Source organism: Artemia franciscana, chromosome 7, assembly GCF_032884065.1.
Source record: "Artemia franciscana chromosome 7, ASM3288406v1, whole genome shotgun sequence".
Lineage (NCBI taxonomy): Eukaryota > Metazoa > Arthropoda > Branchiopoda > Anostraca > Artemiidae > Artemia > Artemia franciscana.
The window spans coordinates 33,980,230-33,996,643 of NC_088869.1; the positions used below are offsets into that span (position 1 = coordinate 33,980,230).

Genomic DNA, 16,414 nt, shown 5'->3' on the forward strand with positions numbered 1-16,414 from the left:
ATCAAGATATTTAGCTCTCAAAAAATTTTAGCTTTTGCTACCTTACTGTGTCTGCTTTGCCTTAGAAACAAATAAAAACTTGTTTATGGAAACAATGGATTATTGACTGATAGCCTATTATACCCTTAAAAAAAAATGTAGAGTTCCGGTACCTAAGGTCAACACACTGGCGAACACTTTGTCATCACCATCCTATTCAGGGCTTGTACTTTAACCACCTTGTCTATTTTTTGTAATCTTCTCCCAGCAAGCAGGGAGGAATCTCCTCCCTGTTTTTATCCTCCTGATCTTCTATAAAATTGAAGGCGTAACTTGAAGCGTTTTGATTAATTCAGCTAAGTAGATTCTAAAAACGAAATGATTGAAAGATGACCCTTATCCTTGGGGCTAAATTCCTAAAGCTTCTAGTTTTACTGATAAGTAAGTGCTAGTCTTTGTTACATTATGAGAAGATTTTCAGATCTGAGCAAGGGCTTAATTCAGTTGCTTAATTATAGTAAACAAGGCTAATGAAAATAGATAATAACAATAAATAATAGCTTCTGATGTTTATAAGAAAAGAAAAAGGTAAGCGGGAAACAAAATCCATAAACATGCTCAATTATTAAATAATTTATGTAGGTTTAATTATTATGATGTAAATTTACATAGGTATGCCAAAATGACCATAGTTAAAAGGGTTGCTAATAATTTGAAGGCTAATTATATATTTTTATTCATAAGCTTGTAGCTATTGAAAATAGTCCATTTACTTCCCCAGTTTAATGTTTAGTCTTTCCACAGACTTCAGATTCTTTACCTGGGTGGTAATCAACTCCAAGAAATACCAGCTCAAGTAGGTCTTTTGTCTCACCTACAGGTACTCAACCTCAGTGAAAATCATCTAGAAAGTCTACCAACATCCATTGCAGCATTGAAACAACTAAAATCTTTACTCTTACACAAAAACAGGTTGACAACATTACCTCAAGAAATTGCCAAGCTTGGTGGTCTGATGGAGGTATAGTTTCTTCTTTTTTCTTTTTTTTCTTTTAGCATTCATTTTTTAGTGTACAGCAATTGGATTCATCCAAGTTGGTCGTAAGTATAATAAAAATGATTATAGACGTGTTAGATCTTTAAAACAAGGTATTTGCACTTGCTTAAAACATGGAACCATCCTAAAATAGGACTTTGGTGGAAGGGTGGGGGGTCGCTTACCTTTTTGTCTTTTTAAGTTTCCATGAATTTAATGCTTAAAGAGAATAAAAAAAATTTGTAAAAATCACAATAATGGCACAAGTACACAATTTGAAATATTAAATTTGTTTATTTCAGAATTTAATTGTCAAAAAGCAAAATAGACTTTTCATATTAGTAAATTCCGATTTTTTGCTGTATTAAGATTTTTTTGCACTTTGGGAGTCTTCTGTGTGTTTGGGAGGGGGGGCGAAGGATTTCAGAATCCGATGTATTGCCTTTCTTTTTTGTGGGTACACTAATTCTGCACTTTATACTAATGTATTTTGAGTGGGTCTGTGTAGGGACGAAATATATTTGCTCGTTGAAAGATTCATTGGCAAAATCATATCAATTATCAAACTATTTCTATTAAGGAATGGTAATTACAAGGGTACCCATTGTCAATAGTAATCACAATTGTAAAAAACAGCAACTTGAAAAGGAAAAATATATTAAAGAAAGCTACTTTTTGTACTGATTCCGAATATATAAAATATACAAAGCTTAAAGTCAGCTTTCAAACTTGATTAGCATGTAAAAATTTGCATACTTTTAGAAAAAGGAGGAAAAATACCCAAAAAGAAGTGCTATCTTGATGTTGTAAATTATAATATTAATTTCAAAATCTCAGCCCTCAGCCTTATTATCTATGAAAGTACAATTTTTATTTCTTAATAATACGATCACATTTTTCTATGAGGGGACGTGGAGGTTTTTTACATTAGATGAATGGTTATGTGTCTTCCTCATCTATTTCAGTCGTGAATATTTATAATGTGTTGGATATTTTGGTGGGGGAAGGAGAAAGTAAGTACGGCTGGTAGTGAGTGAGTAAGTAGGGTTTTATAAAGGGGGATGTTTACCCACACAAGCTTTTGAACTTCGGGTTTGTTGTTAATTTTTTTTTGTAAAATTCTTTTTCAATATAAAAAAAAACAATGTGAATTTCTGTTTTCCGTTTTCTTCGGAGGATATCGTAACTTGTTTTTTTTTTCAACGAAAATCGGAAGCCCCTGCCTTTTTTTAAATTAACAGACTATATCCCGCCGTAACGAACTCTCGATTCGATTTTGTCCTGCTGCGCCACAAAACATAAATTTTAGCCTGAATAGGGCTAATATGCTATTGATCCCCAGTTACTATCGAAAGCAACACTATCAAAAAGCGTTGTATAAAACCTCTGGTTGGTGGACTTCAGTAGGGTGATAAATTGGTCTGTAAATATATCAGTCGCCCTTCTTTTATTTGATAGCACGTTCCCTGCAAAATATTAGCTTCGTGGTTAACGACTTTCAAAGTTTTTCATCTATAAAGCTTTTGTTCAGGCCTTTTCAGATATGAAATGTGTACGAGGGACCCAAAACTAAACGGTGAAGACGTAAATATGATTACTTCAGATTATTATTTCATAGTTTTTACAGGGTCTTTGTATTAGAGGGAAAACAGCCTATACATGATCGTTTTCCGGATAGGATAAATTACATAGGGGGATCTAATTACTTCGGTGGCTTTTTCAACCGATTCATTGAGAGAAAATAACCATAGATTGTAGGGAAGTCTAACCCAAAAACGTAAATATGCAGGGCATGGGACATGCAATGAGATGGCTAATGTGTGCAGTCCATTTCAAATAACCGGTTTGTTTGGGCAATTATTTGTAAGGTTCATTTACCTAAGTTGATTCATTTTTTATTTTTTAAATTTGTTATTATTATTTAAGGTATGGAATGGTCACTAGCTATTAAAGAGGTCAGTGAGTTTTTTTGTGTGAAGAGAGTGCCGAAGCCTCAAAAAGTGCACTTAAGTGTTCGAACTCTCCAATTCTCGGTGAAAGGTTCTTCAGATATACATGGAGGGGGTAATTTATTCTATAAATTCTCTTCTTTTGATGGGATATGTTTGGGCTAAGCGTTCAATATGGTTGCCGACGAGGCGAGAGTTTCCTTTTTCGTTGTGGAATGATTCTAAGTGTCAACTGGAAAACTGCATTTGTAGGACACCCAAGAGAGAGGGACCCCCTCCCCTCATGAGCAAGCTTTGTCAAAAGAACCCACAATCCACTGAAGAATTGAAAAAAATCAAGGCCTGGAAATTAGTTTTGATATTTCATGCAAAAATATCTCTCCTCCAGAATTATTAACAAATTAAAAACAGACAGAGATGCAATGAAAAAACAAGTTTTTTGCATGAAATGAAGAGTGTCGTTAGAACTTGAAGTAAACAGGTATAACCATAATAAGAGCGTGGTTACCATACCCTGGTAACCCTTAATGCTTTCGCTAAGTTTCATTTGCGCTTTACTGAAAACTTAATATGATTTAAAAAATAGAGCCTGTTGAAAATTGATAATGTTTTATTTATCTATGGTCTACCAAAAATTCAGACTAAGAATTCTCCCGTTTCAAATCTTCGGAAAACCCTATTCTTATAGCAAGTTAAACAGTCAAACGAATATCTTCGTTCTCGTAATACTATGATAAAGAGCAGATATTTGCACAAAAGTGCGAGTTAAATTTGAGCATAAAAAGCATTGGATGAGATTAGCAGCGCCCTTCTCTTCTCTCATATTTGAGTAATTTTTGTCCGTTTCAAGTTTTAACGCTGCTCTTTTCTTTGACGTTAAAATCAGTTTTTTAACATAAATTAAAGGTAAAGACAGAGATAGAAGTCAATTTTACGAAACTGAGTCTATGAATGGAATGCTTTGCTAGAACTACAGAATAAATTAACAAGGAATAATTCCCTCTCTTTAATTTACTTGTAAAATCAAGTAATAATTTTAGTTTGAGAAACCGGTGATATGTAATGGTTTCAGTCGGGAAGGGGGTGCCATGCTCCCCTCCCCTTGATTTAAAAAAAATGCACATTATTTGTTTTCATTGAAAAATTGAAAAAACGTAAAATATAGCCACGCTGCTAGATATTGAAAAGTAAATTGTCCCCCCTCCCCTGTCCTAGGTTTTCATGAATTGACGCTAGTGGTGATATTTTAAAAGAAGCAGCTTTTGTTTAAAAAAGCTATCTGGAAGTGTCCGCATTGTTCAGTGGAGTCACTATCAGTTCATTAACATGTACTTTTGTGTGGTCTACTATGTATTACATATTTATGCATGTATGTGCACTGGAAGTATTGGATTGAATCATTGGACAGCCGAAACCCACTAGAATAAGAATAATTTAAGGGTGTTTACTAGGTTTTTAAAGTCGTATCACAGGAGATTCCTAAGGTTTAAGATGTTTTAATAGAGATAAAGCTTAAAAGATATTTTTATGGAAAATTTCAAACCAAATTTTTCCCATGTAGTTTCTAAATATTGAAGATTCTATAGGAAGTACTATTCCTAAGATTCTGTAGGAAGTACTATTAGGAAGTACTGTTAGGAAGTACTATTAGTTATAGTGATAGTCATCATAAAAAGTATCATTTTAGACTCTCAGATCTATACATAATATCATGAAAGAACCTAGTCTTTAACATCTCTTCTCATGTGTCTATCAGACTTCTAAACAATTCTAGTTATTTTATTTTTAGCTTAGTCTTCGAGATAATCCCTTAGTTGTCAGATTTGTTCGTGAAATGGTCTACAGCCCTCCGTCGCTCATGGAGATAGCAGCTAGAATTGTCAAAGTAAAGAATATTCCTTTTAATATGGACGATATTCCCTCACATCTGAAAGAATATTTGCAAAGTGCACACCATTGTGTGAACCCTAAGTGTAAAGGCAAGTTTCCTTTTTTATTTATTCTCACGCTTTGAATTGTGTTACAGACCTTCCAAAGTAAAAGTTATCGATGATTTACTGTGGAAATCCGTTTAAGGGTGTGCCATGACTTATTCTCTGTTGAGTCTGTACTTTTGTGTATTAATCCTCTTCTGTTTACTTTTCCAATTTAATAGGAGGAAAAGGATCCTGCAAATCAGATATTGTGGAATTGTGAAGCGTTTTGGAACAATCTAAGGACCAAAAATAGGTGTAATACGGAAATTAGTGGGAAAATTGTACCTTGTGCATGGTCTGAAAAATTGGCAAGTTTTTGTTGAAACAATACTCTAGAAAATGGGAATTGTCATTGCCCTTGCATAAAAAAATCACAACTTTCCTCTGAATTTTAATGAGTTTTCACAAGCTTTGATGAAGCCAATGAAATATAAAGCAGGGAACACACGGGGTTCCCTAAAGCAGAGGTATAAAGTTCTGTCAATTTCTTTAATTAATTAAAAAAAATGAAAAAATTGTGATAAAAGGTAATTTTCTAGTACTGAGACTCCAAGAAGGTAGGCCTGAAAATGTGTTTGGCTCAACTATCAGCTTGCCTTTTTCGGCGAAGAGCTGAAAACTTACTCCAAAACCTGAAACGATATCTGAAAGATTATCCCTTTATTTTGCCCTGTACATATATATATATATATATATATATATATATATATATATATATATATATATATATATATATATATATATATATATATATATATATATATATATATATATATATATATATATATATATATATATATATATATATATATATATATATATATATATAGGGAGATACCTCAAAGGGTGCATTTTAACGCCAAAACATTCCAGCTCTCATTGAGTCATCAAATAAATACAGAATTAGTTCTAAGGGAGAAACGAGGGGAGGGTGGAGGTAGAAATTTTGTATGATCCCCAGGGCCGTAACTAGGATTTTCGTTAAGGGGCTACAAAAGAAACTTTAAAAAAACGCATCAAAAATGCGAAATTGGTATCTACTCCCTTATGATTATAGTAATATCCTTTTATTCACAGGAATTTTTATGTTAAGCCTGTAATATGGGAAAATGCAGGGTTAATTGCTCCCCTGTAATTGTAGAAATATTTATATGTGTAACATAAAATATTACATTCATATTATTATCCACAAAAAAGGGGATATGCGACCCCCCCCCCCTAAATTCACGTCATTGTGTTAATAGAAACCAAAACTCTAAAAAGCTTATTAATTTCATAGTCGTTCATCAAAAGCTTTTAGCTAATAAAAATTTGTATAATTTTAGCAGAAGGGGATAGCCCCCCCCCTAAAAAAGTGCGATATTGATGAAAATTCCACAATGAAACCCAACATGAATTAAATTCATAAAGCCAATATAAAAAATGTTAAGTTTCTTATTTTTCCAGGTAACAATGGTCACGCATGTATGTTTGTTTTGCTTCCCCGGGGTCGAGTCGATAGTATCGAGAAAGTATTCTTAGATTATTTACAGAGGAGGTACATGTATAGGAGGCGTTGAAACAGGGCTAAGAGGGTATATGGAGGAATATAGGCAAAGTGTTCAGTATAATTTTAGAAAGCGTTTCCAATTTTGGAAAATTAGACACTATTACGAAAAGTAATATACTAAATGAAATAATGAGATCAAATATACAATGATTTTGAAAAAATACGAAATCAGACCATTATGCAAAATAGATCACCGTTACCGACCTGTTAAGAAGCTAGCTGTCATTCTGATTAAGAACCATCGAGCGTCCATAATTCTAGCTTCTTGTAAAGTGATTTCATGGTCAAAACTGTCAAAAGCCTTGACTATGTCACTTGGTAGTGTTTCGGCGTAAACTTCATTGATTTCTAGATGCTTAAGCATTTCATCAAGTAATCGGATCGGATAATATGTAGCACTATGATCTGGAAGGAAATTGAATTGACAAGGATCAATATTAGGCTCAATATCGTCCTACGGAAACTGGAAAATAAGACTTTTTAAAATCTTAAACCATACAGTGATTTTGAAATCGTCCAAGGTCATTTACAGATTGAAGTTTCTTTTCTTTATGTATAGACTTGATATAGGTGCTCTTAATGCATTCTGGGAAAACCTTATCAACAAGACACTGATTGAAACAAGCAGCTGAAACTGGACTAGCCTTACTCCTACATCTTAGTAGCAATCTTCCTCGGGTAAAACACTTCCGAGGATCAAGGTTTTTTAGTTTCTTTTCAACAATACGGATCTCGAAAGGAGGCATTTCAGATACTGGAGGGAGACCGGGCATAATGTATAGGGAATGACAGACTACAAATGGCAGCAAAGTGTTCATTAATAAGGTCAGCACATACAGGCTCCCTAGATTGATCATTTATAGCCACAGGTTTTTTTTATGTCGACCAATTATTTCTTGCACTTATTTATGGAACGTGTGAGGGCTGGAGATAGCAAGTCTGATGGCAGTAAAACTACCATAATGTTTCCATGCTTTACGAGTCTTGATCACTATTCTGTTCCGAAACCATTTTGCTTCATTAAGCTTACCCAAAGAATAAAAATAACGAGTTCTACCACGAGTCGTTCAGTCTCCTTTTTTTTACCCCTGGCGGGTTTTGGGGCTTCATCACTTTCCTAAAAAAAAAAGAAAAAAAAAAAAAAAAAAACTTTTCGTACTTACGATAGAACTCTTCGGTTATAAATAAGGCCGTGGAGTAGGGTAAAGGAAGTGACGCCATTTTTTATTATTCAACCAATCTTTATACACATTTACCCAATTGGAAGTAAAGAACTTTTTTCTCTCTAACGGGCCCTTAGACTACCTTTTTCTCTCTAACTGGTGCTTTTTCACTTGCTTCACAAATGGTGGTTAAACGATCAGTGCTATAGATTGGGAGGACAATGAATGGAGAATCACAGAAATAAAAGGTGTTTGTATATATCAGGTCTAACATTCAGTTGTCGCATGTATTCACTTTCAAGACTTAATTGAGCGATAGTGGATCCGCTAGCCATGACAGTCTAAGATGGCTAAAATCACCAAGAATTCTTGCTGGAACGTAAGGATACTGAGAACATATCAATTTGACACATAGCTACAAAAAAGGCACTTGGTCGCTCCGGAATAGATCCCTGCCGTAGTAAAGCAAACCAAAGACCGCGGGCGATACGTCCTTTGGTGGGTACTGTGGTCTAGTCCGTACTCGCAGAATTTCAAAATCAGGATCCCGAGGAATTTTAGTGTTAAGTTGGCAGTTCAGGAATGATGAATGACAGAGGAGATCGACCCTACCTCCAGGACTCACAGGTTTTCCATTTTTGTCAAATGCTGGTAGCATGTACACATCACAACCCGAAATTTCAACTTGAGACTCACTAAGTTCTTCCAGTTTATTTGTGAGAGATCTCACATTTGAGAGAACTTCAGGAAACGAGTTTTATGAACGCATTTCTCTGCATCAATGTTTAGTAGTTGCCTGTATTGAATGTCTGTAATATCACAGGGTAGGAGCCTGTTCGTGATCGGAATCAGGTGTTGGTTTGCTGTGTTTGGGAGGTAATGGGTTTTGGCTCGCTGCGTACGGTGATAGTTGGATTGCTGCAAGCCGTTTCTGGTCGCGAACAGAGCTTCTGCTCCAACCTATGTGAGGCTGAGGTAACAAGGGTCGTTTCGATGGAGCTGAGGTAGCTATGCTAATGGGAGGGGAAAGCCTCTGAAATTCCAGTCGCGTTTGGACCGCGACATTGGCCGTACCGCTGTTAGTCTTGCTGTTTTGCCTCATAAGATTAATCTCAGGTATCACCTTAATTCTGTAGTTATTGCACGCAAATAGAAAAGCATGGTTGGAGGGCTTTTGCGTGCAAGCCAGCTTGTGGTGCAAGCGACATGTTGACAAACATTGCAAGACTGGCAGGATTGACACGCGGCAACACAGTTCGTCGAGTGTCTGGTAATTCAATTCGCTATTGTCCCTGGTTCAATGTCAGGAACAGAGCTTAGCATAATTAGGTTATTAATGTCAGAAAAATTTGAAGAATTACTTACCAAAAGCATAGGATTGAGTAATGCACAGACACTTATTGGACTTGCTACTGCTTTCGTTATTGATTCAGCTCTGGGCAAAGTCACCGATAAAGTCAACAGATCCGACTGATATATGATTTTGTTAATCCTAATGAGTATCTTAGATGTCCAAAGGTAAAGTGGAACCATTTATTACACCTCGTATAGACACTCGATTTACTGGTCAATTTCTTCGAGCACAGAGAGCTGCTTATCGAATTTTTACTACTGCAAAAAAAAAGAACTGCATAAGGGGACCTTTCCGAAAGTCTTTTAGGTCTCCTCCAGCTTGTTTTGCTTGCATTTGAAATTATAATTTTACAGTTGAACACTAGTTGGTTTAAAGAATTAATCATTAGGTAGCCCCGGTCTGACCTCTGTGTCAAATCTTAACCAAACTTAGTCAGTAACAGCATTTGATATGTCATTTCTTTTTTTTTAAGTCTAGGACCATCTTCTCTGTGGACGATGAAGGGTAACCCTACTTCCTTGTCGTGAAGACATCTTTCAGAACGACTCGCCACATCCCAATGAATCTCAATGGGCTAGTGTCCCAATTGTGTCTGTTGGAACTCCAGGGCTGCTCCCTAAATTGTTGTTATCAGCGCTTCTACTAGAAGTGGACGATAAGTTCCGTCCGATCTTAATGAGAAGTAAGCTTTAGTGTCGTAGTTGTGCTTTGTGGTAATTAAGTGCAATCATATTTCAACGGAGGAGAAAGCTCCTATATTCTTCTCCTCAAGACATCTACAAAAAGAGATTGTAAATCTCAGCCATTTGTGGTTTGAGGAAACAACTACTGTCCTATTTGCGCAGAAATATTTTCTTATATCTAACTGCCTGATAGTTTAATGGGAGGTAGCAGTGGTTGTTCTAGTTATGGCCTTTCATAGTCTAGTTTCAATTGGGTCTGTGCGGGAGAGTAGAAGAGGGATCCCTAGCTCTTGAACAGAAGGAGTTACATTGCAACCATACTTTGTGTGAAGTAAGAGCTAGGTTTTTAGTTGTGTATTTTTGTTGTCTACCCAGATTTAACCTCAGCACCAGGATGGAAAGGTCAAAATTAGGAGACGTAGCTGCTTGTGCTGATCACCAATTGTGACCCTTGTATCAAAAATTCCATGGGGCCTTGGCACAGACGGTCTAGTTTTTTTATCGTCTTAATAAACTTGATTATTTTTCAGGTGTATTTTTTGACACAAGAGTGGAGCATGTGAAGTTTGTAGACTTTTGCGGGAAGTATCGTATACCTTTAATGCACTATCTGTGTTCGCGTAAATGTACAACTGCTCGACCAGCTTACAATAATGATTCATCTGATTCTGATTCCGAGTCCCAAAGGTTAAAGAGAGTGTTGCTTGGATAGTCTATATATTTTGGGCTTGGTAAGCTTTATTATTGTGATTTTGGGGAAGAGCTAAGTTGTGTAGTGTAAGAGCATATCCTGCACTTTAGGATTTTTACTAATTGCAGTTGCATGAGTCCTAAATATAAACCAAACAATTTCTAGGTGATAAATTTGTCAATATTGAACACGGGGAACATGCATTAGTGATGATGTTTTATTTTCATAATTATTGAAAGGAGAAATCCATTAGAAAGAACATTTGTCGGTCTTCTTGCATCAGCACATGCAAATGCCATTGGCAGAATATGATATCCTGAGTGTGTATTTTCCTTTTCCCCTTTTTCTGTTATATAATTATATATATGTTACCTTAAATGTCCGCAAATTGGTGAACGTCGACATTCACCGGTGAACGTCGACATTCACCGGTGAATGTCCGAAATACCCTTTTTTTTCTTGGATTTAGTCAGCGTTGCCAGTCAACTTCTTTAATTTAATGCAATGTTTGATGATGACAGGTTAGTTTAGAATAGATTGGTTTGGCTAGATGAGGTTAGCTTAGGTTTTTAATCCATTTCTGACATTTAGAACCATATTTAACTTAACCTGACCTAACCTAAACTAACAAAATCTTACCTAACCTAACTTTAACTTTTACCCACATAGCTTGCATCAGACTGAAAAGGCTGACTCGTAAAGCTAATTGAATCCAAGCAGAGAAAAAGGAAAGTCGAACATTCACCGGTGATGGTTAAGACGGTGATTCCCAAAGGGCTCCGGGTGGACCCCAAGGTGTTGACGGGGGACTCGAGAAGGATCTACGTTGGCGGGATAAAGAAAAAACTGGGATTCACAATTAGTAAACGGGGGTCCGTGAAAATTAATCTGTTTTCGTTAGTGAAGAAATAAAATGTTGGCTTGACTATCAGGCAGATAATATTTTAAGAACAGTGACTGTTACGCGTGAAAACGGTAATAAAAACTCACTGTGTTTATTTATGCAATTGTGTGATAAAAATGATGAAGACTTCCAACGATCCCCCTTGCATAACGAAGTAGGCTGGTTGTCGAAAAGTACACGTTTAAAAACATTTGACTCAATTTTGCATTAGTTTTAGTGTTTCTGGAAATTAAATATTCAGATTTAAAAGAAAATTTGATCAATTTAAAAGTGGACATGGCGTATTTGATCGATTTGTTCAAAAAATTAACAGTATTAACTGACAGTTACAAGGGGGACCCCCTCAATAAAAAAAATACAGGGTGTAATTTTAGCTTTAAAAATTGTAATTTAGGTAACAAAATATTCGTCAGTGCGAATATCCCCGGTTTTCAAACTTATCCAGTTTCAAATGTCCAGGTTTTCAAATTGCACTGCGTGACGGCTTCAAAATCTGATTTGACGACATTGTGACGATAGAAATACCACTATGCATCATAAATCTATTTGATGACACAGAAGAAAAGAACGTGAAATTAAAAAAGGGGTATGAAACGTTTTGGCTGCAGAGAGAAATACCCCAAAAAATTATCCTGGACTTCAGGGAATTGTGATATAACTTTTGATAGCGTTTCCCTCGTCATATGATGTCGCAATTTTTTCGTTTTCGTTACCTACCTTTTCATAAAAAAGAAGCATATGAAATATCACAGAACGGGAAGCTTCTTGGTAATTCTTAACAAAACTAAAGCCCAATATTGATAATTTGCTGTCAATCCATCAAGTACATCCCTCCCATTAAAATTTGACTATTTTATGATTGTCATTTTAGAAATTACGTGACGACGTTGATGTTTAATTAATAGGGTAATAATTAAATTATTAGGGTAATAATTGAGTATTTGAATAAATATGAGCCAAGAAAACACACAATTGCTCTTCTTATTCTTACTACTCCGAAAGGGGCTTTCTAAATAAGATAAGTAAGAATTTTTTTTCTTGACTGTATATGCCAAAAAAGTAAATTTGGATTAAATCTCTTTTTGACTGGCCAGTTTTTCTCTTGCACTCATAGCACAACCAATTAATTAATTAACCATCAATTATTACTTTCCTTTTTTAAAATTGTCACTTCGTGGTTGAAACTAAGCCGCAGCAGGAATCTCCATAATTAGATCTAATCTTTCCAATCTTTTTGAGTACTGGAAATATGGTAGAAACTTAGCTGCACGGGGTACACCAGCACCATCAAAATTTTGAAAATAGTCTATGAGAAAAAAAAAGTTTGGGAATCTGTGGGTTAAGACATTTTGGCTCTATACGTCTGACTGATAATGCTTTGAAAACCTATTTTGAGGTGCAGATTTTAGCTGTGCTAACTGCGATGAAAGGCGATACCAAAAATGATTTCTTCTTTTTGAATAGCGACCACGATATTATTAAAAAAAGTTACTAAAACTAGGCAGGATACGTAGTCAATGGAGACTGGAAGCTTCCCGAAGGTTGATTACATTGACGTGAAATTTCTCGTTTAAACGATCTTACCCTCTCTATTTGGGCAAACGTATCGCCTTTTCTTTGTAAAATATTCCGGGGTCAACCTAGCTCACACTGATCTTTGGTTTTACTTTGTAGCTACTACTTTTGATACTCTAGTATATTAATAATTTTGGTTTAAAAGGTAAGAAGGTATATAGGATTTAAGAATTGGTATTCTTTCTTTGGATTTTAATCTTTTAATTAGTTAACCGATTCGATTAACTATTTAATCTCGCTGACATTAAATCAATGTTAAAGGTGACATTAAATAAATGTTAAATTCATTTTTTTTTGGTTTAGGAGCATTATTGCCTACGTCGTTAACATTTAACATTAATGTTATTAATGTTAAGTTTTCTAGTTTATAATTCTCAGTCTAAATCTTATTCAAACTTATTTTATTTATTTTAACTAAAAACTGTAGTCATAGTACCGCTGAGCAATTTCGATGTATACCGTTCATTTAGTCTTTTCCCTTGCATTTTGTGCCTGTCTATATTTTTGTTTCTTTTTCAGTGTTTTTTTTTGTCGTTTGGATGTTATTCTTCTCTTCCTTGGATGTCTTTCGGAATTACGGCCAAAATTGTCTCCTTTTCTATTTTGTTAAGTCATTTTTTGGAATAAAAGACTTGACTCCGAATTTTCATATATTAACATCTGGTGTTCCCAACCGGGGATGCGAAAAAAAAAAGAATTTTTAAGGTGATCTTAGAGAAATGCATCTATACAATTACACAGAGGGTATTTATGTCAAGTTATATTGCAACTTTTCTAAAGGAGGTGCAAGATTCTCTTGTTATATTTAAAGGGGCGTGGACTAAGTATCGGCACTGCTTCTCTTTTTCAGAAAACAGATGAAAGAGAAAAAAAAGAACAGAACCAGGCCCGTCAGTAACAGGTTACTTGTTTCTGCTTTCTGTTTTTGGAAAAACAGCTGTCTTAACAATTTTCATTTGGCTTATTTTCTTCTCTTTTAGGATGTCGTACCCTATCATCTATACTACTACTACTACTAACAACTCACCGCAGCACCAAGCCGCCTGAGGCGAACACAGATGCGCACTCTCCTCCTACCTACCAATCTATTCAAAGCCTCGCTCTTTATACTCTTCCAGGGAATTACTATTTCCCTTAAATCTTTCCTTGCGACATCTTCCCACACCAACTGAGGACGACCTGCTTTCCGTTTAGCCCTAGGCGGTTGGCTGAGAAGGACAATCTGTCACCCTTCATCCGCAGAACATAATCTAGCCATTTCAATTTTTCTCTCACTATATCCCTAGAAAGCAGGATTGAACCACACTTTTCGTATAGCCTACTGTTTGAAATACGGTCAGTCAGTCGGTTACCCAGAACAATCCGTAGGCAATTTGTATAGAAAACATCTAGCAAATCTTTATCCGTTTTTCGGAACGCACATGCTTCAGAACCACACTTGACCACCGTCATCACTGTAGCTTCCAATATTCTATTCTTGGTTCGCAGACTTATTTTCCTATTCTTCCCAACTTTTTTCAACTGTGAAAACACTCCGGGCCTTGGCTTTTCTACTTTTAACATCTTCACTCACCCACCGTCTTAACTAATAATACAACCTAGGTAAGTGAAGCTGTCCGCTTAATCGATCTTTTCGTTGCCCAGCATCACCTATTCATCATCACTTAGTCCTAGTCTTGGCGACTTAGTCTTCTTAACATTAATTTTTAAACCAATTCTAGCACACAGAACTCACAGAACTTCTAAAAGTTCATTCATTTTGCTCACACTTTCATCTAGGTTCAGGTTCTTTTTATTTACAAACTAAATACAACAAAAGCATTTGTATGCCCGGCTGAGAGTCTAGCTCGTATTACCGGGCATCTAGGATGCTTAAATCATCAGCATGATCTAAGTGAGGATAGAACACAACCCTGCTCATCTCCTGATTTACTACGAAATCAACTACTAACCTCATTTCCTACCTTAACCGCAACAGTGTTATTCTCGTGCATAGCACTATATAGTCTAAGAAGTAACATCATACTAAGTAAATTGCTACCTACAGAAACCAGGCTAATTCCTCTATAATTACCAAACTCACTCTTATCACCTTTCCTATATAAGGTTTTAATTAGGGTTTCCTAAGATCGTTAGGTACTTCCCCTTTTGAAAATCATATTCGTAATCGTCAGTATCTTGTTTCTAACCTAATAACCACCATATTTAAGAAACTAATTTACCACACTATCAGCACCTAGGCCTTATTTTTAAATCGTTTTAGTACTGTCACTGATTCTTCCTCACAAAATAAATCTTTCCTCACAGCCAAGGTGTCGTAAAGTTTTTCATTCTCCTCTATATCTTTTCTATGAATTTCTATCCTGGTTTAGCATATTCTGTCAATATGTTATGCCCATTTCTCTTTAACTCTTTCCTTACCACTAATTGTGGCCCCGTTCCTATCTTTAACTGGGACAAGTCCGGATTGACTACTCCCTCTCAATTTATTAGCATGTCAGTACAATTTTTTTACTATTACACCGTCTAGTTGTATCTTCTAGATCCTCGGCAATTTTATTCTCTCTTCACACCTCCTTAGTTCATATTTTAATGCTTTCTCCACTTTCTTTCTATTCCTTTTGTTTTCATATCTCACTCAGATAAGTCTTGTTCAAGCCCCTTCTCCTCTCTATTAAACATACCGCTTTTTCACTAATATTCCTAGCTGCTTTTCTAACTTTCTTCCACAAGACACCATTAGCTGCTTCACAAATTATTTTCCGAAAATTATTCTGTTTCTGTCCTTCCTTCCTGTTTTTTCTTTACCTGTAAGTAATATTCATCTGAGTCACTACCATCTATGTCAGTCGATTCTACAGGGGCATTTACTATTATGAATTATACCTTCACTTTTTAGTCATAAAATGAGCGACTAGCATTCTATTGTTAGTACCCCCCCCCCAACTCAAACAAGACCTAGTAGCTTCCTTATTCATCATGAGTCCTACTCCCTGTCTATGTACCCCATCTTTCCTGTCTGAGTAAATAAGTTCTATATCACCTGATGTCATTTTTCCTACCCCTGGGATATGAATTTCTAAAACTTTCAACAACTCCGTTTCAAAGCGTCTGAATTCACCAGTCAAAATGTTGATAGAGATTATACGCTGCGATTCTCAAGTTAGCGTAAAGAAACTGCCAAAAATCACTTCAACAATTTACTTTGAAGGACAAGTTGTGCCAACGTCAGCATATTACATTTAAATAGGCATTGGTCACTTTTTTTCATTTTTATGTTTTGCAATGTCGGCAAATTGGGGTGGAGAGGGTTAAACCAGTAGAACTTGAGAACTGATAAAAAAGCCTGAAGGTTTAGCCCATTTGAGCCTGAACAGATTCTATGGTAGATCTTAGATTGATGCTTATTGGGGAAAGGAGATAAATTTAGATTATATTAATCGGGTGGGCCTCTGATAATCTCCATCGATAAATATCTTTAAGGGGGATTGGTCTCACACTTGGCTGGTCACTATTTAGGAACTTTTTTTGCAGTTTCATCAACATGATGAATAC

At 35.7% G+C, this 16,414-nt stretch overlaps 2 protein-coding genes across 2 annotated transcripts in view; one reads left to right on the forward strand and one right to left on the reverse strand.

Annotated features, from left to right (window-relative positions):
• Nucleotides 1-13,502, forward strand: part of LOC136029192 (leucine-rich repeat-containing protein 58-like) — a 29,362-nt gene extending 15,860 nt beyond the window's left edge. Inside the window, exons 3-6 of the mRNA XM_065707330.1 lie at nucleotides 784-1,000; nucleotides 4,754-4,943; nucleotides 10,220-10,420; nucleotides 13,379-13,502. Of these exons, the coding sequence (XP_065563402.1) occupies nucleotides 784-1,000; nucleotides 4,754-4,943; nucleotides 10,220-10,401 (589 nt within the window). The 3' untranslated portion in view covers nucleotides 10,402-10,420; nucleotides 13,379-13,502. The remainder of the gene's footprint in view (nucleotides 1-783; nucleotides 1,001-4,753; nucleotides 4,944-10,219; nucleotides 10,421-13,378) is intronic.
• Nucleotides 13,503-13,993: 491 nt separating this feature from the next.
• Nucleotides 13,994-14,422, reverse strand: LOC136029671 (uncharacterized). Its single transcript, XM_065708175.1, has one exon. The coding sequence runs from the start codon at nucleotides 14,420-14,422 to the stop codon at nucleotides 13,994-13,996; it is 429 nt and encodes a 142-aa protein (XP_065564247.1).
• Nucleotides 14,423-16,414: the final 1,992 nt, after the last annotated feature.